The sequence below is a fragment of the Nelusetta ayraudi genome, unplaced genomic scaffold (genome assembly GCF_046127955.1).
Source record: "Nelusetta ayraudi isolate G7.1 ecotype Tasmania unplaced genomic scaffold, CSIRO-AGI_Nayr_v1 ptg000125l, whole genome shotgun sequence".
NCBI lineage: Eukaryota > Metazoa > Chordata > Actinopteri > Tetraodontiformes > Monacanthidae > Nelusetta > Nelusetta ayraudi.
The window spans coordinates 673,117-695,538 of NW_027466175.1; the positions used below are offsets into that span (position 1 = coordinate 673,117).

Genomic DNA, 22,422 nt, shown 5'->3' on the forward strand with positions numbered 1-22,422 from the left:
CCAAGGTTCAAGATACAGAGTGGGAAAACACGGGTTGACTGCTGAGGAATGCTAATGGGAAATGATTTAATGAGGGGGACCTGTAGAAAGGAGTTTGTGAGTCTGCGTGTTTCGTTTGGTTTAACAAAGCGTCGGACAAGGATGGAACAAGTGGCTGACTTCATTGTGCCCTGGTTGCTGGCAGGAAAAAGGATCAAATATTTAGTGGCGGCAATTGAAATAGCGTCGGCCTTTAAGAATACAAAGGGTATGAATTAAGTATTCAATGTTGAAACAGTGGATTTGCATCAAGTGTGCATTGAGAAAGCTTCGATCTTTCTTCCACTATACTACCATTCACTGGAGAGACTTGGATAAAGTCTAAACACCCAGTGAGTGTGGTTTGCTTTCATATTTTCTATGGAAATGATGTGTGTCGGAGCATAATTGATGAAAAATCAAAGTTTTCTTTTAGGATTTACCAACTCTTTCTCTTCAGGGTGTGTGTTGCTGTTGGTGAGAAGGAGATCCAAAATTTAAAGCTGCTCTCTTTAAATGTCTCAAGACCGTCACATGCTACTGCTCAGAAACCCTGCAGCACACACGCAGCACTGTGCGGCACGCCGGCGGTGGCACGGCCTTTAAAATCAGTGATTACATTTAATAGTTTCTGACTTCCCCTTCCCCTCCTTATCTTTTTTGCCTACTTTACAGGCTTTTTTTTGACCCCTTATTGTGGTTATCAGCACCATATGATCAGTTAAACACATATCAGGTGACTTGCTAGGGCTAGTCAGGGAAATTCCACTATTAGAGCATAAATGCTACCATTGTCTTCAGGACCGCCCATGCGGAGGAAAAGAGTGTTCTGTGGCCTGGCCTCTCGGTCATCTGCGTGGGCCCAAAGTCACGCTGAACCTGCATACAAGCAAAGCTAAACAGCTTCTCTGTTTCAATAATGAAGATATTTCCTTCGCGTCAGATTTTATGACAGTGGTTTGCTCTCTCAATGTGCTGTTTCTGCATTCCGTTTTACGATTTCAGTCTGTTGCCAGAGCAGCCACGGCGTTTGTGCATCTCCCATGAATTCTGGATGATTTGCTTTACATGTCCAACTTCGAGAATTTGCAAGAAAAAACAATCAATCATGTGCAGGCCATGATTCTACAATAGCTTGCAGTGCATCACTAATGAAAGACTACGACAGGGTGAAACTGCCTGCATGCTCACATCAGATGCTGTGAAGACCCAAAATTAACCTGTTTACGGCTGTGCGAACACCACCAAAGTGCGACTCCCTCGGGTGACAATTACCATAACGACTCCCTCATGTCAGAAAATCACACCATCCTCTCCCGTCGCACGCACCGAGCCCACCGAGCGCCGGTGCACTTGCCCCGCTCCTCTCCTCCCTTCTCCTCCCCCTCTCTTCCCTGAACCCTCCCCTCCCGCGATCCGCCCACCATCTCGGGACCGGAGTCACGTGTCTCGCCGCCGAGAGTGTCTCTGCTTGCTGACACCGCCGCAAATTAAAGCTCGGCCAGCCGCCGGTGGTGAGAGGACGAGAGGAGGGCTGCAGACGTAGGAAGGGGAGGACGAGGGGGGATGTACGTCGCCGCGGTCCCAGATGCTCCCTGCGCCTCCTGCAGAGGGAGGACCTGACGGCACCAGGAGTCCGAGCGGGACGGGAGATGAAAGCCACCCCGTTCCGGGCGCTCTCTTCAATCCTGCGATCCCGTGAGCTGCGGTGCTCGGCCCAGGGTGTCAGCGCGCTGCTCCAGTTGCGTGGAATCAAGAGAAACTGTTTTCGTTTCCCGTCTGCTCAGACGCACCGGGGCTGTTCGGGCTGAACGGGTGGACTCAGCATGAGGGCTGCTTCGGCAAACTTGTTCGCCCTGCTCCTCTTGTGCGCTCTGGCGAGCGTTTTCTATGTGTGGAGCGCGCTGGAGAGCCGCCTGGAGCGGCACGAGCGGCGGCATGCGGGAGGCTCGCCGCCCGGCGTCGCGTCGGTAGAGCTGTCGGCCAAAACTTCCCGGGTTCTGCTCGCCGTCCCGCCGCCGCGCAACCTCACTGATCCGGACGTGGGAAGCCGACGTTACCACGTGATGAGCGGAGGGGACGGCGGGCGTTCGCTCGAGCTGGGCCCCCCGGTGGAGGACGGGATCTTCTGGAGCGACTGGCTCGAGGAGCTGCTCCCCGCGGGCTTCACGGAGGAGTACGCCCGCGCGTGGCGGGAGCGAGCGAGGACGCAGCGGGTGGTTCGCCTGGAGCCCGGCTGCGGCAGGAGATCCAATCAGCTCGCCACCTTCGCGGACGGCTCCAAGGCGTGCGTGCGTTACGGCATCAACGCGGACCAGGTGCAGGGGGAAGCCCTGACCTATTACCTCGCGAGCCTGCTGGGCATCACCAACCTGCCCCCCCTCGCGCTGTCCCAGCTGAGGCTCGGCGGCGGCCAGTGGGAGGCGGTGAGGGCGCGGGTCGCGGAGCTGCAGTGGAGCGACGGGGCCGTGGTGTCTCTCACCCAGTGGCTCTCCAACCTGACCGGGGTGGTCACTCCCGCGCCCCTGCGGCAGGACAGCGGCGGGCTGCACCCGGGGCTCCTGGAGCTGCGGAACAAGACGGCGGCCGAGCTGCTGGAGCTGATGCAGTGGAGCGACCTGATCATCCTGGACTACCTGACGGCCAACTTCGACCGGCTGGTCAGCAACCTGTTCAGCCGCCAGTGGGACTCGCGCGTCATGGAGCGGGACACCAACAACCTGCTGAGGACGCCGCGCGGCGACCTGGTGTTCATCGACAACGAGGCCGGCCTCGTGCACGGCTTCCGCGTGCTGAGCATGTGGGAGAAGTACCACAGCACGGTGCTCAGCTCGGTGTGCGTGTTCAGGAGGAGGACCGGCCGGCGCGTGGCGGAGCTGCACGGGCGCGCGGACTCCCGGGGCAGGCTGCTCGAGCGCTACAGGGCCAGCGAGCCTCTGTCCGCGCGCTTGGGCTTTCTCTCGGACGAGCACGCGGCCGTCCTGCAGGACAGGATAGACAGCTTGCACAAACACATCGCGCACTGCAAAGTCAAGTACAGCCGGCCGTGAGCCGAGCGACGCGGTGCGATGCGGGACGGGTTCGCTCTCCCGTGCGCGAGGTGACAAGCTGGGTGAAAAGCACGGCCCTGCCAAAACTGATGCGCTTCACGCACGACTGTCACGAGCATCCAGCTGAACTACCTCCTATGAGTAAAAACTCGTCGGCTCCTTAATAAATGACTAATTTGACACGTGTTAAAAAAAAAGAAAAAAAAAAAAAAAAAAAGATTTTCACTGAACGCCTCATAGAGTTGGAGGTGGAGGGAGGCTGGTGGAGGATCTAAAGCTGATTTATTCACACACGGATGCGCGCTTTCGAATCTGTTCTGGGAAGAATGGGCGATATTAGTGACTGTAGGGCAGCACAGCGGAGCTCTTTGTTGTTGTTGCAGTTTTCGCCTTGTGTCTTGCTGCCTAAGCCTTAACGTGAATTGACTCTTAAAACACAGGATTTCTGTTGCGTTTCTTTTATTAACGTTAGATGATTTGCACAGAACACTGTCAGCACATGGCACTCTTATTATTATTATTATTATTATTATTATTATTATTATTATTATTATTATTTGGGTTGCATTTTCCAGCCTTAAAGTCACAAGAGTATGTTACCCCCTTGTACATGTTGTGTAATTACGTTGTAAATACAGTCAAGCTGTTTATTGGAGGAATTTGAATCTCCACTAATTTAATGTTCATTGTGACATTCCAAAAAAAAAAATCTGTCTCATTTTTTTGATAAATATATGGTAATTTAATTTAATCTTTGTCAGACTGTTCTTTGTTTTTTAGCTGTCGGTCCTGAAGATCCTTATTAGAGCGCATTAAAATCCCCACCTAGTCTGTGGGATTCTCAAGCCTCTGTATTTGCCCATGACAGTGCTCTCATTGTGCTGGAGAAATATCTTGAGCTGCCACACTGTTCCCCAGGAGCCTTCTGTCAGCCACAGGCATGCTACAACAAGAATCTTTAATCCCCACTATAATCTCACCCCCCCAAAATGATGAACTGGAGGAGACAACCAACATCAGACCGCTTTAATGTTCCCTAACTATATCAAAACTTCCTCCTTTTCAAGACAGATTTGTCGCTCCGGCAACAAAAATGGCAGGGCTACAGTCGAGGATTTATGAGTTTCTGCTTCAAGCTGTTCGTTTCACATGTAAGAAAATATCTTTGCAGGGCGCAAACGCCGCCAAGGCCCCCCAATTAATGAGGACTTTGCTTTCAAAGCGGCGGCTGGTTTGCAGTTTTGTAGAAGTTATAGTAGTGACGGTATTTAAAGAATAAAAGTATAGAAGCGATGCCTGAGGTTCAGTCTTACTTTTTTCCCCCCATATTGCGTCTACTATTCCACATCAGGCTTTCATTTTACACGTATGGAAGCGTCTCCTCCTTATTAGTTCCACTATGGGAACAGCTCTGTGTCTGATTTCTGGTTAAGCCCAGGAGCACATCAGAGGGAAAGTCGATCATCCGACGTCGGAGTTATAATTCCTTCCAGATCCCTCAGATCTCCAAATGCATCTGGTTCCCATTGCTTTCCTTAAACATCCTATGGACAACTTTTTGAGGTCCGACCTTTTGTTTGTTCGCGGCGCAGCGGGGAAGTGTACCCTGATTTGTGCTCGCGTTTCATTTCATGGCTTACAGCGTGTGTCAGCGTCAGTGATTTATTCCTCTTCCTTCTAGGTCACTGCAACGACGGGGACGAGGCAGAGGTTTAAGCAGGTGTAACCGAGGGCTTTGCAGAGCGTGCTGCCTGCCTCAGCTCTAATGTGGACCTCCGATCAATATGTGCAATGGCTGTTGCATAGGCAAAAAGAGGTCATGCTAATGTACTGGAACTGGGAGGTTTTTTTTTGTTTGTTTTTTTTTTCAAACGTGTTTCATTCGAAAGGGGGATGCAGCTGGTCACCGGGGCTCCAGGCCTGGTGGTTAATGCCCAACACCGCCAGGAGATTTATGACAAGCTGGAGACGCCCAGGATTAGACACAGCGTTTAAGACTAAGGTCCCTCAGTTTTGCAACAGATTTTAGAAGCCTCCTCCCTTGTCTCCTGTGATTTCCCATCCGTGGATTCATCTCCCACGTCTTGCTCTTTGCTGACGCGCATCTGTCGTCCCTCGCGAACATCACAGTCAGCTCCATTTGTTAGCTTAATGGCAAATGAAAGTTTCATTTCCCTAATTAGGTTTTCTCTCGCATTCCCTTGTTTGAGAGAGCCAAACCCTACCCACCCCACCCCCATGAGAGACCACGCCAGCTGTAATCACACTAATGGTGGATACCAAAGAGGTGGCTGCATCACTCCTTTAACCATTCACATATGTTGCCTCTCTCCCTCCCCGCGACTGCATTACTTGGGATCGCTGCATGAATTTTTCATGGACGCCTCATTTTTCTGTGCGAGGAGGCAACAAAAATGCTCTCACACATAACTTTGTGACTTAGTCTCAAGAGCGCAACTCATGCACCCAGTGCAATTTTACACGATATTGTGGCTAACATTCCCCATGAGCCAGCACGGTTCCATCCAGATGTTCTTGTTTTTTTTTTGTTTTTTTTGTGTGTGTGTGTGTGTGTGTGTGTGTGTGTGTGTGTGTGTGTGTGTGTGTGTGTGTGTGCAGGCTGAACCACAGGCTTACACAGTCTAATAGCTCAGGACCCACAGCAAGCCCGAGCAAAGACCACAGGTACACCCCAATTGATCTTCTTCTTTTGCGCACATTGCAAACATTCCAGAGGAGCCGAGGGAGGAACATCTCCATGGACACGCACTTATGCACACACACTTCTCAGGGCAAGTGGAAGGAGTCCCAGCTGTGTACATAAACCTTTGTCAGGGAAGGAAGAGATCCAATTTCAGGATTTCAAGATTTTTTTTAAAGGAAGTATATATTAAATGCAAAAGATAAGAATGCATTTTTTTTTTTTTTTTTTTTTTTTTAAAAAAAGCAGCCCTGAACAAGAATTTGTACTTGCAGCATTTTGCAGTTGTGTTAATGCAAGGCTATCAGCCACTCTGCTGTCCCCCCAGCACCTCTTAATTCACTAAATACCATGTTTTATGTTTTGTTGTTTAATCCAACGTCAAGCATGTGTTAAAATGTGAGAATTGCATGCTGTGGTTTTATGGGATTATGAGCTGGACTTGCTCTGGGGCGGGTGGGACCCACTTCCTGAAGTCTCTGCGGGTGGCCTAAAAACAATCTGATTGTGGCGACTGGTCTGCGGGAAGTCATTATCCCGGGATTAAGAGTCCTCTGTCACACAACCTCTTAAGCAGGTTTTGTTTTTGTCTTTTTTTTTATAATTACGCACGATTCATTATTTGGAAGTTTCAAAATAACCACCGAGGGGGTTGGTGAGCAAGTGCAGACAGAGCAAGGATGGCTGTTGTTAGATTTGACTTAAACTTCCAACTTTAGGGAGATTAACATATTCTTTAATTTCTTCAGCACTTATTTCATTTCAACAATACAATCCATCATCATCAGATAACACATTTGACACGGCTACTCCATAGACCAGCAAGATTAAAAGAAGAAGCAAATTTAATTAATTCTGCTTTATTCAAGACTGTGTGACTGAGTGTTATTTGAAAAGTTTTTGCCGGCTATCAGGTGACTAAGTGGCCTGAGCTGTCCCCCTTTCTGTGGGCCTGCCATGTTTGAGTGGACGGACATAATAAGTGGCATTCTCTCACGGCCATACAGCGCAAAGAACTTCCTGTGCATGACTGAATGATTTCATTATGAAACACGACGCACACTCGGGGCAGAGTCACTTAGTCACAGCTGAGTGGACACAGGCTATGGAGAGGAAACTGGGGGGCCTGGGCCGAGACCGGAGGGGGCTTTTGGCTGTGGCGGGCCTGGCCAGCAAGACTGTGGTGCGCCTGGAGAACTCTGGCACAAAGCCTGGCTTTGTCCGAAGCACAGGTGAAAACAGGAGGGCGCAGACCTCCAGGCATCCTTGGACAAAGCAGGCGGTAATGAGTTACCAGAGGGACAGGGGTGAAGAAGGGCTTCAGAGACTTTAGCCAATGGGAGAAGAGACATACTTGGGTGTTGTGACTTTCTCCGTTGCTGGTTAATATGTCACCATCCCTGTGTTTTGGAATGCAGCCGTCTGTAAGATCAACAACTCTCGCCCCTCCCAAGCGACGCCGGCGACGCTCCTCTTTGCCATCTGGATTTGCCTTTTAAAAAATAGACATCATTTCATGAATCAGGGTGAATCAGAGCAATTCCTCCCCTCCAACAGTGAACGCCGGAGTCCTCGGGCCATAAACCGCATCGCTGCGAAGGCTTTGTTTCATGCCCCAGCACGTCACATGGGAGCGCATTAGAACATCTGGCCAGCTGTTGCCTTCTCTCCCAGCGCCACCATGTTTCCAGATTAAGAGAAAGATTACGCCCTGCTCGTACTCATCCGCCTCCGACGTCATTCACTGGCATGAGACTTGTTTGTGGACCGCAGATGCAGATTACTTTGGTGGAGTTCAAGTTGACAGAAGTATGTCAAGTAAAAGTGACAATAATATATGACTAATCGGGATTTTATATGTCAACTAAATTTAGTAAAAATGACACAGCCAACAGTAAGTGCATAAATAGACGGGAAGATCTGTACGTAATCCATTACACTGTATTTGAAAAAAGGAACTGTTTAACCTCAATTTGGATCCCCTCTATTTTCACTTAATACGATTTACTTCATGCCAGTCGTGGCAGACATAAAAATAAATCCTGATTAATTTCACCACTTAATTCCATCCTATTTGTTATGCTGCGTCCCCCAAGCTCCTTCTTCGAAATGTCAGACTACCAGACTGCTGTGTATTCTGCAGAATGTCATAAGCCCTATTTGATTTCATGTAATATGTTTGCCTTTGTGGATCCACAGCCATGTTTGACAAAGCGGACATTTAAAGGCAGACGAAGCCGTGTCTCTTTTGCCAATGCAACTCAGCTGGACACAAAGGTACACTGGCAAAGCATCACTTCGGTCTGGATATTGTGTATTCTTTCAAAGTGTTTTGAAATCCAGCAGCTTTGTCTCCCCAGTGGCCTTGGAGAGTGAAACCAAATGCAAATGCCACAGAGTAAATTGTGTTTGTGGTCTTCGCATTTGGATCAACCCATCATTCCTACTTGAAACGAAATGACTGACATGCTTGACAGACTTTGATATTCCTCTGGGAGTTTCCTGTTCATTCCTCTGTGCAGCTCAGGGACCCAATTCAAGAACACACCGTTTTGCTCATTTGCATCTGGATTCATCTCTATGTAAATGTGAATTAGTATGCTTATGGAAATTCTTTTTTTCCCTCAGTTATGTGCTGAGGAGAAAGATTATATTCGTGAGGAAGTTCATTTATCTGTTTGCTCCTGAATGTGTCTTTCTCATGGTCTCCTGAAGTAAAACTCTCCTGTAAAACGTTGCGAAAAGGACATTGTCAGGCCTCAATGCCAAAGGGTAAATTGGACCATATGATCTACTGGGACATAGAAATACATGTGGCCATATGTCTGCCTCACAGGTAAAGAAGAACTGCAGTTAAACCATAAGTGTGTATGCAAACGATGCCCTGCTTTACAAAGCAAAAATCTCTTCATATTAGCCTGATTCAAAATTTGCATTTATAAAACTTCCAGTTCTTCTCCTCACCAGCGTAAAGTCGCCCATGCTGGTGATAATTAGTTGTCACTGCCTTTTCTTATTCTCTCTGTGTGCTCTCCCTGTATCATAAGGGCTTTGTACTGCACGTGGCCTAAGTGCAAAGAGAATCAATATACAGAAGGGCAAGGGGACGTGTGCAACTTGATGACAAAATACCAACAGTGTGCTGACAGAGCACATTCCTTCCTTCAAAGCTAGCCGCTTCTCCTGAGTCTTAGCATGGACCAGAGGCTGTAGTCACCACCTGCATGCGTCTGCCGTGTTCGTTTTGAATTATAACACCCATTGACTCCTCCGGATCTCAGTAATTTGGCCATTTCTATGTAAATTACATGGTGTAGCATCAGAGAGAGGCTGTTGCACCACGTAGCAGCCCATGCCCGCCCCGCGCCATAATGGTACACCGTTACGGTTAAATGATTAACGCTAACTGTGAGGAAATGTCACGACAGTCAATCACTTGGGAAGAGGGGCTGACAGGGGAGCAGACTGCAACAGAGGGCACTCAGGCTTTTGGCGATGGAGGCCGCTGTGAGAGGCAGGCAGACGATTTTGGGTTGCGTCCAGGTGCTGGCCCTCCTCTTTGCAGGGGTGAAGAGGGAAGAGCTCACTGGAGACAAACATTAGCAGGTTTATGGCTGACTCTGCAGTATCACTGCCATTTGAACAAAATTGGACAAGCCAAGTAAAGTTGAGGTTGAATGACCTGCAGTGAGATATATACCAGTAATGGGGCAAAAACAGGGACACACGTTTATGCACATACAGTTTTATGGAGCTTGTGTGATTTTATGGCTAAATGACTTTTATTTGACTTAACCTTGAATCATAAGATAGGTTCCTGTTGTTTTTTTTTTTTAACTGTATGTTTGGATGCCAGATGGACCTCACAAGATTAGACTGCCGATCAGTCTTTGGACACCACAACCTCAGCAACAACAACAAAAAACGCTATATACGAAGGTAATCTGATAGGACCTATGCTTTGACATAGGCATTGACCACAAAGAGGTGATGGTCCCAGTGCTTCCTCACTGACTGGTAGTGCTCGGTACTTGGGAATATTCTGAGCATTTGGAGGTAGGTGAAATGTGAAAGAGAAGTATGAAGAACCTGCACCAGTTTGTTTTTGTGTAAATCCAGCACACAACCAACACATCTGTTTCTTTTAAGTTTACCAATTACGATAGGAAAAATAGTAGTAAACAGTAGGTTTGTATGTTTCTCTTCTGAGGGAAAGGCCTATGTGACAACAACAACAAGAACCTTTTTAAGCGCCCAGTTCTTCTTTGAGCAGCTAGCAATTTCAGAAACTATAATAATACACAACACCAGCAAGTAAACTGGCCGAATATCTAAGAGAAAACATTCAAAAGCACCAGGTTTAGGGCTGGGATTTAAACAAAAGTAGACATGTTGTCTTCCACAATCAAACGGAAATTACACGTTGCCTCTTGCAGACATTCTCCTCATTTCACACCTGTAACCTGACTCACCTCAAATTAAAACTGTGAGACATTCAGGCTTCCCACACTGGAAGCCACAGTAATTATACTCCTACAAGACTCCGGGGTGAGGTTTTGTGCTTAGCACCCAAACATTATCCTTACCAAAATGAAAACAATGGAGGGCTGCGGTTGCCTTCCTCTCACGTTGAGTAACAGCAACAGATTTCATTGCATTGAATGGACTTCATTTACTTCCAGAAAAGAAGGCCTTGGTATACAAACCATGTGAATAGAAGACATTAAATAGACAGGGCAGCAACTGCAGGGATGTCAGAAAGCTGTAACATTTTAGAAATCAATAAGGCCAAATTCAGAAAAAACAGCTGATTCAGCTGCTGTCCTTGCCTGCTATTCTATAGTCTCCTCTTCTCCTTTCCTCTCGTTTATTCAGTTCTCCTTCTCCTCTCATCCTCTTTCTCAGCACCTATTAGGTCTGTGCAAATATTGCCACTGCAAGATCCTGCAAGCTTTGATTGATTGTGGGTGAGGACTAATCATCCGGGCTAGTTACAAAGACATCTTCAACGAAATCAATGCCACTATAAGAGAAGCTAAATCTCTGCAGTGATGCATCCCACTTTCTTTTTTTTTATTGCACCCCCTCATCCCCCAAAAGGCCAATATCTATTTTCTTTCATTTTACCTCCTTTGAGTTTTTTTTTTCCCCCACTTCGATTTTTGAACTACTTCATTTATTCTATAGAAGTAGCAGTGGGTATATGGAACATAGGGGTTATTGGATGCATGAGATCCTATTACTAATGTTTGATAGCAAAATTATCAGCTTCTCATCAGAAAATGGGAGTCAGGCAGAATGCAAGGGGTGATTCAGTATTGAGTATTTTATTATTTCTCCCTCTTTTGTCGCTAATATGCTGGGATAACATTGTGAGATGAAGATGATATCCTAATGACCCAGACCCCTAAACACACATCAAAGTCATTCCACGGTACCACACTGGGCTCTGGAATTTTGGAAAATGTTAATCCCTTTCCGGAGCAGCAACCATCAAAATTATAGCTGTAGTGTGCACGAGACCAGAGTATAGATACCATATTCCATGAAGCCAGTGTCTTTGCAATTTAAGCAAACAAGTTAGAACAAAGTACCCCAATCTAGACTGCAGCTGTGGTGAATGCCTGCAGCATAGGTAATAAATTATACCCCTCATTTACTTAAGCAGAACTCATGTTCAATTAGACCATGATTTCAATTTTCTAAAGAAAAGCTTCAATGAAATACCCAGACCATTATATAGTACAAATTATTCTGATGTAGTGTTTGTTAAAGGTTTCACTTGTCAGTTTGGCTTGCTTGGAGAGAGGGTTTGATGCTGTAACTTTACATTAGTGCCACGTCCTATCAGTCTACTTTTGCTTGACTTATATTTGTTTGTTTTCGGGTTGTTATTATTTATTTATTTATTTTTTGATCAGTGGAAGTTTTTTGTTTATAAAGCAACATTGTGTTGTCTTTTTATCTTTAAAATTATGCTCTCAAAATCGGCAACAATTTTGTAATTTTGGCGAACTGATTATTCACAAAAACTATTCAGTGGGGTTTTCAAAGCTGCTGCCAGACACTTAACACAATTATGCGTGCATGGGACATGACAGGGGGCCAACACAGCCGTGAGCACAGATTCAAACAAGCCTTTGCAGTGACGGTTAAACAACTGCGGCACAAGGCAGTGACTCTGCTCAGACAGTGACATGCAGCTTGGTGCATCTGAGCACGCGGGCCAAAGGAATGTGTGCTCGCTGTGCAATAAAGACAAAGTCAAGCCAGGCCGCGACCCAGTCATGTTCTGTTTTTATAACCCTCAGCCCTCCTCTCTGCCGGCCCTGAATCGTCTGCTATCCCCTCCATCTCCTCCAACGTGACTGCGTAACGTTCTCCTGTGTCTACCTCGTAAACAAAAGACAAAAGGTGCGTGCGGCCTCGTATTCCATGCCTGTTCCATGATCTAAAGGCGTTCCGTCCACACCTAAGATAGCTGAGCCCCAAAACTAATTCATCAGCCTCGTTGGCTGTCACCATGTGCCCCTTCATAGGTATAACGGTGCTTCATCCTCGTTCTCCTTCTTGGCCCCCCTTCCTCTGCCTCTCCCAGGTGTTCCTGTAACTCACAAGGGCCTCAAATCCCAGGCGGACATTCCTGAACTTCAGAGGCACATGGGTGGAAGCCGACCAGGATTTATGGCTTGCTGATGGGCAGTGAAGGGGGGAGCCGCAGAGGGAGGGCAGGAAGGTGACAGGGTCTGCTTCAAAGGGGAGGAAAAACTTGTTGTTGCTCTCCTCGATGCTCGCTGGTGAATACCTATGAAAAGCCCCGGGTTCCCCCTCTGTGCCTCTGACAGCTGGGCTGCTCACTCACTAGTTCACACAGTCTCACAATCAGCGCAGTTCAACTTTGATTTCGATTTTTTTTTTTGCCCCAACCTATCTGACCAGGAGCTGGCGATTCATCTCTGCAGAAAGCCCTCCGTCTGTCTCTCGCGCTTTAACAGACACTGAGAACTATTACCGAGGTGATTTAAGCGTGTCATTTTTTCATAATAGCAAAGGTGACCCTTCATAGATTGCCTTTTTATTGCACCTGCATGAAATACCCCGCATGTTCACTAAATGCCAAGCCATTCCAGCAGGTTGAACCGTCAGAAATAACAACATAGGCCGCTGCCTAATGTACGAATATATAGGTGTGGGGACGTGTGCCTCTATATGTTTTAACACTTGCAAGGAAGGGTGGTAGTTTGTTTTGTTTTTTTTTGCCCGTAAGCATATTCACCCAGAGGTGAAATCAAGTTGATGGATGTGCGGATGTGGTTGGTGCCATTCCTTTGAGCCATGTGAGTAATGAGCTCCGCTTTGTTTCTGTAACATTTGGGCTGACTGATCACGAACAAAAGGCCATTACACGCGCAGGGACGCCTCCTTTTTACAGACGCAACATGCCTTTAGACGAGATTACACAAGTTGCACAGAGGCAGGCGCCTTATTTTGGCGGGGTGCGTTAAAAATAGGCCTTGTTGTTAGTACGCCCCTCCTGCATCCGCATGAAGGTGTAACCACTGGGGGATGAGAATAAAGCCGGATGGTGATTCGTTCCCATCGCTACGAATGCACGGATTGGCTGCGTTTGTTTGGCACACGCATCATATGGGGCAAAGTTTGCTTGCTGAAGCTTTTAAACTTCCACATTGTCTGGCTCATTATTTCTCCTCTCTCCCCCGCTCGCCCTCCATCCTTCTCAATTTTTAACGCCCAAGGCTTTCTTCTGGAGGCCGTGCAATTCCAGGTGGAGAGCGGGTGAAACTCGTAGCTGTTTCTTTTCAAGTAACCAGGGCAATGTGAAAGGCCCCAGTCCTCCCGCTGCTAAATCAGCCTCCTGTTTGTTGGCCGCGCTCTTTTCTCAGGGTCTGTTGTGCCAACCAAAAGCCAGCGAGGCATTAATGAAAAGCAGAATCCACATCTCTATTCCCTCAACTGTGAGACGGTGAGCAGGGGCAGAACGATGGCTGCAGGCAGGCAGGGAGGACCTGGGCCTCCATGCATCCAGGTGATTATAGGTTTTTGTTCTTGGGAAATAATGAAAATAAAACTAGTGCATATAAAGCAGGAAAAACAGGGGCAACCTTTAAAGAGGCTTCCAGGTATACAATTGAAAGGTTGAGTGGTTTAAGTTGGGACACTTGCCTGGTTTGCCCACCTTAAATGAACCTCAAACCTCGTTATCCTTGTAAAGACATGCAACATTCATTTATGAATACCATAAAATAATGAAATTGTGCCTTGTCCCGGGCAGAGCTGCGGGAGCCTGGAGCCGAGGTATGACTTTGTGTGTCGCGAGCCTTGCGCCGGCCCTGGAGTGACACAGTGAGGGTATAAATAGAGGCAGGCCCACAGATCACTGTGCCAGACAGAATGTGGCATCTGCTGTGCTGGAGAGTGCAAAGTGTTTGAGGAGCCTTTTAAACCGCTCTCCATTCCTCTCCCCCCCCCTCTCATCCGTCCCTCTCCCCGCCTCGCTTCTCTATGCAGTCGTATCTGTGTGAATCCCCTTTCCTCCCCAGTCTCCCTCTGTTCACTTTCCTATTCTATCTCTTTTCTTCTCCTCTCGTTCCCTTTTTCTCCCCCGCCCACCACCCCACCCCCAGCTCTCCTTCTTCAGTCTCATTTTTCCATCCCCCCCCCATCCCCCCAACCCCCTTACCACCTCTCACACGCTGCCACACATCTGCCGCCATGTGTTGAGTGCTGCGGTACAGCCCCCTTTTGAATTTAGGGTGTAATATCCTATTTCTAAACATGCGTCTGGAACTGGGGGAAGTTTGGAACGGGGGTTGGGGGAGTAGGGAGAGGAGAAAGAGAGTTGTCCCTGCAGTGGCTCACATCAAAGGCCCAATTTCCTGTTTATCGTGGGTTCCGTCACTGTTGACTGTGCACGTGTTGCAACGTTTTAGTCTCCCGGGACTGCGTGTGTTACGTAGTTGTAAGCCAGTCTTGGGCAGGACGGGCAGCTCCGAGAGCACAGCAGATAAAAGGGGAGTCATAGTTTTCACTCTGTTGGTTATTTCCCGCCCGAGGGCGATTATCAATCCTACTGACTTTGCGATTTGCTTTCAGCAAAGCCATTACAAAGTGACAACAACCTCTCAGTCCCCTGGAAGTCACGCGGCAGGAGACCTACTGCCTAATATTACAGTGGAATGGATATTCAAACTACACATTACATGGCTGACGTCCCCACTGCCCAAATTCTTATGCGTATGACACAAAAAGCCTCAGTAATTTCCTTCCAATGTTGTTTCGCTTCCTGTATTTTGTTTATTTATGATGACTATTTCCCAGAAGTGTAGCGCTTAATCTCATAATCTCCTTTTACGGGACTAGTGTTCAAAAACAGGGGACAAACCGACACACATACACATTCCCATCCTTCCTGTGTCAGGCCACATTTATTAAGCAGCTTAACCCGTCCTTCCACTTCCATTTCCAAAAAGGTTGTTCCCTTCTTTCATTATTTTTTTTCTCAGCGCTTTTTTTTCACTCCTCATCCTCTTCCGGTCTCTTTAGGCGGCCCGGGCACTTCGTGACAGGTAGCCTTCTACATTTGTATGCTGACTCAGCGCCTCGTCCGCCCCCTGGCAGCCCAGTAATTGTTTAAAGGAGCTGATATTGGACACTGGCAGCAGGAGACATACAGTGATAGAGGTTGCGAGTGGGATGGGCCACCGTCAGGAGGATGTGGAGCGGTCCAGCTGTCAGTCAGGGAACAGCGGCGGGTCATCTTTTCATCTCTTTGTTTGCTCTCAGGCAGTGTTCGTGCCTGTGAAGACGAAATTCAATCTTCATCCTTTCATTCTGTGTTATTCTCTCCTGTCTGCATCAGCATCACCGCAGCCCAAACCATTATCTTCCTCTATTCTACCCTCACACCTACTCTTCCCTTTCCCTCGCTCTTATCCTCCGGCCTTTCGGCTTCCTCACCACATCCGTTGAACGTGCTAAAAAATATCTTTCAATTTCACTTTGCCGGCCCAAGGCTACGGTTTTCTGACTGAACATTGTGTGAATCCTTTCTACATTTCAATGTGTAATTACCTCAAGGATTATTGGCAAACGCGTGTCCTCAGCTTCACACAGACACATGCGCTCAGTGGCTGACAGGTTCGGCGTGGCCCAGGGCCACAGATGGAAAGAGTGAAAGGTCAGCACGAACAGATAATGAGGGGGTTTGTGATGCGAGAGGCTTTGGCTTTAAAGACTAGTCTTTCGGTCTCTGAGGGAGATGTATTTCCTATCCTTCTGCAAGAGAGTGTGGAAACTCTTGAATCATGATCAGCGTGCACAAAACTGTGAAAGCCTGGGTGGTTTGGCAGCAAAGCCTTGCCTAGCTGGAATGGGCCGAAAGCAAACTATTCAAAGGTACCTCTCTTCTTTATTTACACGCTCTGCCTGAGGACCAAACCAGCACTAAAGACACACACCTTTGAGCCGCCTCTCTTTCAGTGTGTTTTCCTCCTAAAGCCGAGCCCTGGCCATGAGGCCCAGAGGACGCTCTGGAAGGTTCAAATGCTTTTTGGAGCAGCTACTCATCCTGAGAATTTTCCAGGGCCACATCAGAGCCAGGATGCCATACGTCAGGGGGCACAGAGGAGCATTGTAACACAGCGCCCACGTTTCAGAGGCCTGCAGAGAGGGACCGCGGAGGGAAACACTGAATGTCATTGTTGTAAACAGCCAGGAGCATCGTCAAATATGATCCCACAGCAGATAGCGGTCCAGCTGTGTCCAAGCACACGCGCCTGTTCAGGGGCCATTCATCTGCGACTTTGGGTGAACTAGCGGTTTACTCGTGCAGACGGGGAAAGTTAATGTTAATCACACTTCAGATAGTCTATTCCCTCAGTTCGAGGGCTGTGGAAGCAAGTGACCTGGTAAACACTTAAGTGGTTTGCCACCACTGCAATAAAGAACGGGTGGTGAGAAATAAACTTGATTTCCACAGACAAATTGTATAGAGCAGGGATCGGACCGAGTCATGACTCACACCATCTTAAATCAGCCTTTGTTTGCTTTTGTTCAAAAGTAGATTTTTATGACAAACACCACACAGGACCAGACGTTCTCACAAAACAGGTTGTATCGTGTCAGAAGAGCTCGTAAACAAGAGCTACTTTACTTGTTGACCATTTTGTTTCTATCTAGACACAACAGCCCAAGGGTTTTAAATGCTGCATGAGAGGAATGTGCAATGAAGAGCCTTATTTTTCCCCCCCTTTGGTTGATTTTATTTTCACTTCAGTTGAGTTGAAAAAAAATCTGTCACTTCAATTAAAGAAATGCCATCAATCGTTTCTGAATAAATCAAAGAGTTCATGTGATTAAAGGAAACGTGTACTCTTGACGAGCTCAAAAGCAGAAAAAAAGTTGAGTGGCTTTAGGGTAAGCATCTGCTGTAATAATACATCTTAGTTCAACAGCAAATTTCCCTTAAAGAAGCCAGAAGCGGAGTTTCTAAAGTTATTAGTTTACATAAAATAACTCCCAATAACAAAATAAATGGATGTAGGGAAAGCAGCCAGGCTCTTTTTTTTCTGTCAGTTAATTGGACAAACAGAGACGCAGTCAGCTGTTGCCCATCTCCCCATGGTACCGTCCTGAATTCCCCTTTTGTCGTCCTTAATTGAACTGACCTTTAACAGAGATGTCACCTGACTTTGGCTATTTGTTCACGCTCTGTCATGACATATCCAGAACTAAACTGTTGTTCGATATTTTCTCACTGTCAGTTTTTACAGTTATTACACACGGCTTACTTTGAATAACGACTTGCAAAACATTTCTTAGTGGCATGCAGTGCATACCAGCACGTGGCCACTTCCCAAGATGGAAAACAGGCAAAGAGTTTTCAGTGTGAGTTCACTTTCACATCTTCAGCCAACAGACTCTCTCTGTTTGATATTTTGATGGGGCTAGCTTTTTGCTTCTCTGAGACACATTTTCAGTCCATTGCTTTGGACAATGATAATAAAAAAAAATGCATTCTGAATGTACTGCTGAAGAATAGAAATAAATGGACTAACATCACCAATGGTATGAAACATACCACAAACAATCCATGTTTTCTGAAGTCCCAATTGATCTCATATTCTTCTTTTGGACCACTGTGATATCAGGATATCATGAAATACTGAACTGCATAAAATACTGAATTGAACTGACATAGATACACATACAGTATGTATCAACTGAATAGCATACAATCTCCGTTAAATGTTACAGGTTGGCCCTTTAAAAGGTGCCAACCTGTGATGATAAAACAAAGCACAATCAGTAAAATGCTGAACAGAAAAACCTCTATTACCAAGTAAACACTTAAAAAACAACAGCCAGTGCATGTGATTTTATTCAGTGTTGTGTAGATTTATAGTTGTTGTTTATTGGTACATAAAGCCAATGGTGATATTTTGTTTTTATGTTATGAAGTGAAGAGGTTTTCAGTTGCCTTGCTTTACATTGATCAGCAGCTCTCCTTCAGAGCAACTTTTTAAAGTATCCCATTTCTAAAAGCTCTGCAGTAAGCACCAGGGCAGGGTGATGTATTGGAGTTGGCTTCAGGAACACAAGCCAAACTTAATTGCTTCCGCGCTCTGAACTGTGCATTGAGAATTCAAAGTGCTCATATTAGCTGAGTTGGATGCATCTGAAAGTTATTACAGTCATCCCCCGGCGGCCTAATTCTGCAGCACAGGCAAAAGTGGACCATGACCACAGCAAGCAGCTACTGGTTGCACGTCAGTGCCCTTGCAAGTCAGTCATAGCGGTTGGAAAGTGTGTGGGGGACTGATAAGAGCCCAGTTTGGATCAAGCAGGGGTGGGAGCAGGTGAGGCCAGACCAAGTGCCAAGTTGATGATGCTGACAACATGGACTCATCTCGTGTCGTGTGTTTGATATTTTGTTTCACTGTCAAACGTTGTGATTCCACACAGTCTGTCACACACAACTCTAAGCCAGTGTACTGATGTGCTGAGTGGAATCTCGAGTTGGAAGAAGTGCTCCAGAGCTCCACTTCAATAAGGCTTGAAAAATATTATACAGAAAAGGGGGAAAAAAACTGAAAAAAAAATGTATTCTTACAATACAAATTACGTGTCAACAGTATAATTTAAAGCCACAGTGTCGTTAGAATGAAAGCAAAAACGTATTTCTAATACTCAAGGTGAAATATTTTAATCCATCCCTCCAGTGTGTTTTTCTGATGGTGAAGTCCAAGGTTACACTGAGTTGACAGAGACAGAGGTGAATCACTTCACAGGAATTATTGATTACATTAGAATTATTGATGAAAAGCTGCATCCCCAAAGATGGATATTGATGACTAGCTCCTAGGAGAGACAGGTGAGAGGTCATAAAGAGATTCAATGAGTTTGTGTAATGGCATGCCTTGACACATTTGTCACAAGGATTGCAGCTCATCGCGACAGACGATGAGTACTATGTCCTCCGTGTCCTGTTTTATTTTTTGTTTCTTTAATCCTGACGTGGGATATTGACTCTTCTCCAATTGGTCGCAATTCAAGCTGCGGCTCGAGCACAAGCAAGAGTGACATGTCTTCCATTTGGAACAAAAATAAACACCTTCATCTCAAATGGCAAAAACAAACACATATGTATATATTTCTTTATATATTATATATTTATAAGTACATGTGTCACTTTTTGGACTTGTGTTCACTGAAGCAGTGGAGTTAAGGCCGTGAGTGTTTCTGCTTTAATAACAGCTGCAACACAGAGCCAAAAAAAAAGAAAAAGGCATAAGAGCAAATAGAGCTGACTCAATATGCTTCAAGCTGAATATGTTGGCACTATACCTGGTACATCGCATATGATGATTTATTGGTACTGATAGTATTTATGACAGAGCAAGCAATAGTAAAATATGCAAAAAGAGGGGCAGTGTTTATGTTTGGCTTAAAAGTTGTCCAATAAGATCCCTAAACTTTTATGTTGTTCATTTCTGTAGAAATACACATTACATTTTTATTAATGAAGAAGCCTAAGAAATAAAGATTACAAGAGCCTGAAAAACGACAACATTTTCATGAAGAAAGGCCAAACACCTCTAAGCCTAATGAGCTTTTCTTAAACCGTAAAAACCTAAAGCAGTACTTAATCAATAATGTGCCTCTAAAATGGTGAATAAACATGTTTAATTACCTTTGAGGTTGAGCGGGTTGAAAAGTTGTTTTCCAGTTAGAGGAAAATAAGTAATGGGTTGAAGAAACAGAGGCCGACTGCAAATGGCCACTGGTAATTAGAGGTCTGCTTACTTCATGATACATAAAACTACCATTATTTTCATGTGAAACCAGTGAAACTCTATAATGGCATTCTGCTTTTCATGTCCACTATTGCGTGCAGCAGCAATAATTTTATTTATGTGTTGTTTTTTTTATTAGCAAGACCACAATTCCTGCCCTTTAACAGGACAGTGATGAAGTAGGTCGTAAATCTAGGAAACCAGAGTGTTTTCTTTGTGGTTTTATTTTGAAAAAGTTGTTTCAAAAGCTGCAAGACAGAGGGAGCGAGGCTCTGACAAAACATCCTGCTGGGGTCCCAGTAGTGTACTGACAGAGCAAATAGTGTGGCACTAATCATCACTTCTGTGATGCTCCCTGATTTAATACAATAAAATGAAATTAAAAAATTCCTCTCTTTTTTTCATCCTTGCGTTTTTGAGAACATTAAATCCCACACTAACGTTTGAAATGGTCTGCTAAAAAATAACCTGCACAATACTCTTCATGGGTTGGCAACACCAATCGTTTTGAAGTGGAGAAGTTCTGGATGTCAGAAACATGTGCTTGAATGTACTTTGATTCGTTTTCCCTCGGTAGCTCTGAGTTTACTGTTTACGATCAATCCTGACAGCCACTCTTCCTGCTTCTACACACATACACACACACACACACACACACACACACACACACACACACACTGGAAATGGCCCACTGCAAAACTTTCTCTCAACTCGATTCCAGGCTCCAGATTTAATTTGAAGGTTTTATTCAGCAGAGGATAGCAATCACGCTTCATGGTAACATTTTAGGAATACACAAAAAAACCTTAAAAACCACAAAATGTCTTGTGTCGAATGTGGTTATGACAGGTAGAAGGAGCTGTGGAAAGTCCAGAACTGCCAAAGCATTACCAAGGGGGCAAGCACAGAGCTGGGAGAAATGTCGACAGATGAAGGGGGGAGAGAAAGGGGGAGATAGTGGCTCTTTCCTCTCTTCAGTGAGAACTGCTTCCCTGACAGAAATTTTGTCAAGAGACCAAAAACTGACCTCATGCCAATAAGCAATGCTCGTGCTGAGGCATTAGGTAAATGTTTTCTGTCTGCTCCTGGCTGCCTTTCCTGAGAGAATGATCATCTTTGCACGGTCATCGGAGGAAACCTCATTTAAACGTCCCATATTGTGAAAAATAGAATAAGATATTTTTTTCCTTTCTATCTCTATATTTGGGTTGCTATCAGAAAAATTGCATTTACACAAAACATAAAGCATTTCATATTCCTCTGATTCATTCCTGTCAAAACATGTGGAATGTACAGCAAAGCATCAGTTTTAACAAAGTGATGTGGAAGGATGTATTCAGTGGGCTGATATACTGTTTACTGTTGCTCAAAGCTTTTTGAATAATTATTAGAGGGCCCTCTGTTGGGTCTGGAATATAGCATGAGTATTTCAAAAATAAATATATCACTAAACTTTTAAAATACAGATTATATTTTCATGATAGACCTTAAAACAAGGACCAAACAGTTAACCTGGCTAGACTTGTTGGGACTAAGTAATCTACTGTTCCTCAGTATCGTGTGCAATCTGCCACGAACACAGAAATAGTTAAACATCATTTAATGTGTCAAACGAGAATGTGGCAAACTAATTTTGCTCACAGTTCAAACAATGGTCTATTTCTTTCAGCAAAAGTCCTCAAAACACGCTTTCCATTCCTGCCATTGCATTTGTTTGACATGTGCGAGGCTCATGCCAAGGTAACTGATTGATTTTGACCATGAAGAATGTTTGAACTGAGTCATCGTTCTGTTGAGAGTGTTATAATAAATCTTGTGGTTTCAATCTTTACATATGAGTAATCCTCTTCAAATAGCAGCAGAAAAAAGAAAAGAAAAGGGAACAGGAAACGGTGCTGTCGTCCATATTCGTATTGCCGCTGAAGGCTTAACTTGGAATGATGTTTGTTATTTGCTGTGTGCCATACAAGCTGGGTAAGAGTCAAAAATGATTTGCGAAATGCTGCTTGTGTGATGCTGAGCTCAATAGCCTCTTTAGATCTCTCAACAGAGAGCAGCTTGTTTTTCCTCATCGCTTCATCTCTCCCATTGTCGCACAGCGCTGCTTCATGAAGGGTAAGGACGCAAATAGGATGGTAACGTACAAATGATAATTAGAAACTCACCATTAACTCCACTTTCAAGGCTCTGAATTAATTTATTATCCCAGCTGACACCTTTTTCTGTTTGGATAATCGATAAAGCTTTATTTTGCCCTGTAGTAGTCACCTTTTGTTGTGGCCTTTTTTTCCTCTTTTTTTTATTTTTAACTGTAGCTACATTTACAGCAGGATATTGG

At 45.5% G+C, this 22,422-nt stretch overlaps 1 protein-coding gene across 1 annotated transcript in view; it reads left to right on the forward strand.

Annotated features, from left to right (window-relative positions):
* The window catches only part of fjx1 (four-jointed box kinase 1), a 31,610-nt gene extending 27,249 nt beyond the window's left edge, over positions 1 to 4,361 (forward strand). The window contains exon 2 of the mRNA XM_076050201.1: positions 1,574 to 4,361. Within this exon, the coding sequence (XP_075906316.1) occupies positions 1,845 to 3,068 (1,224 nt within the window). The 5' untranslated portion in view covers positions 1,574 to 1,844 and the 3' untranslated portion in view covers positions 3,069 to 4,361. The remainder of the gene's footprint in view (positions 1 to 1,573) is intronic.
* The last annotated feature ends 18,061 nt before the right edge of the window (positions 4,362 to 22,422 follow it).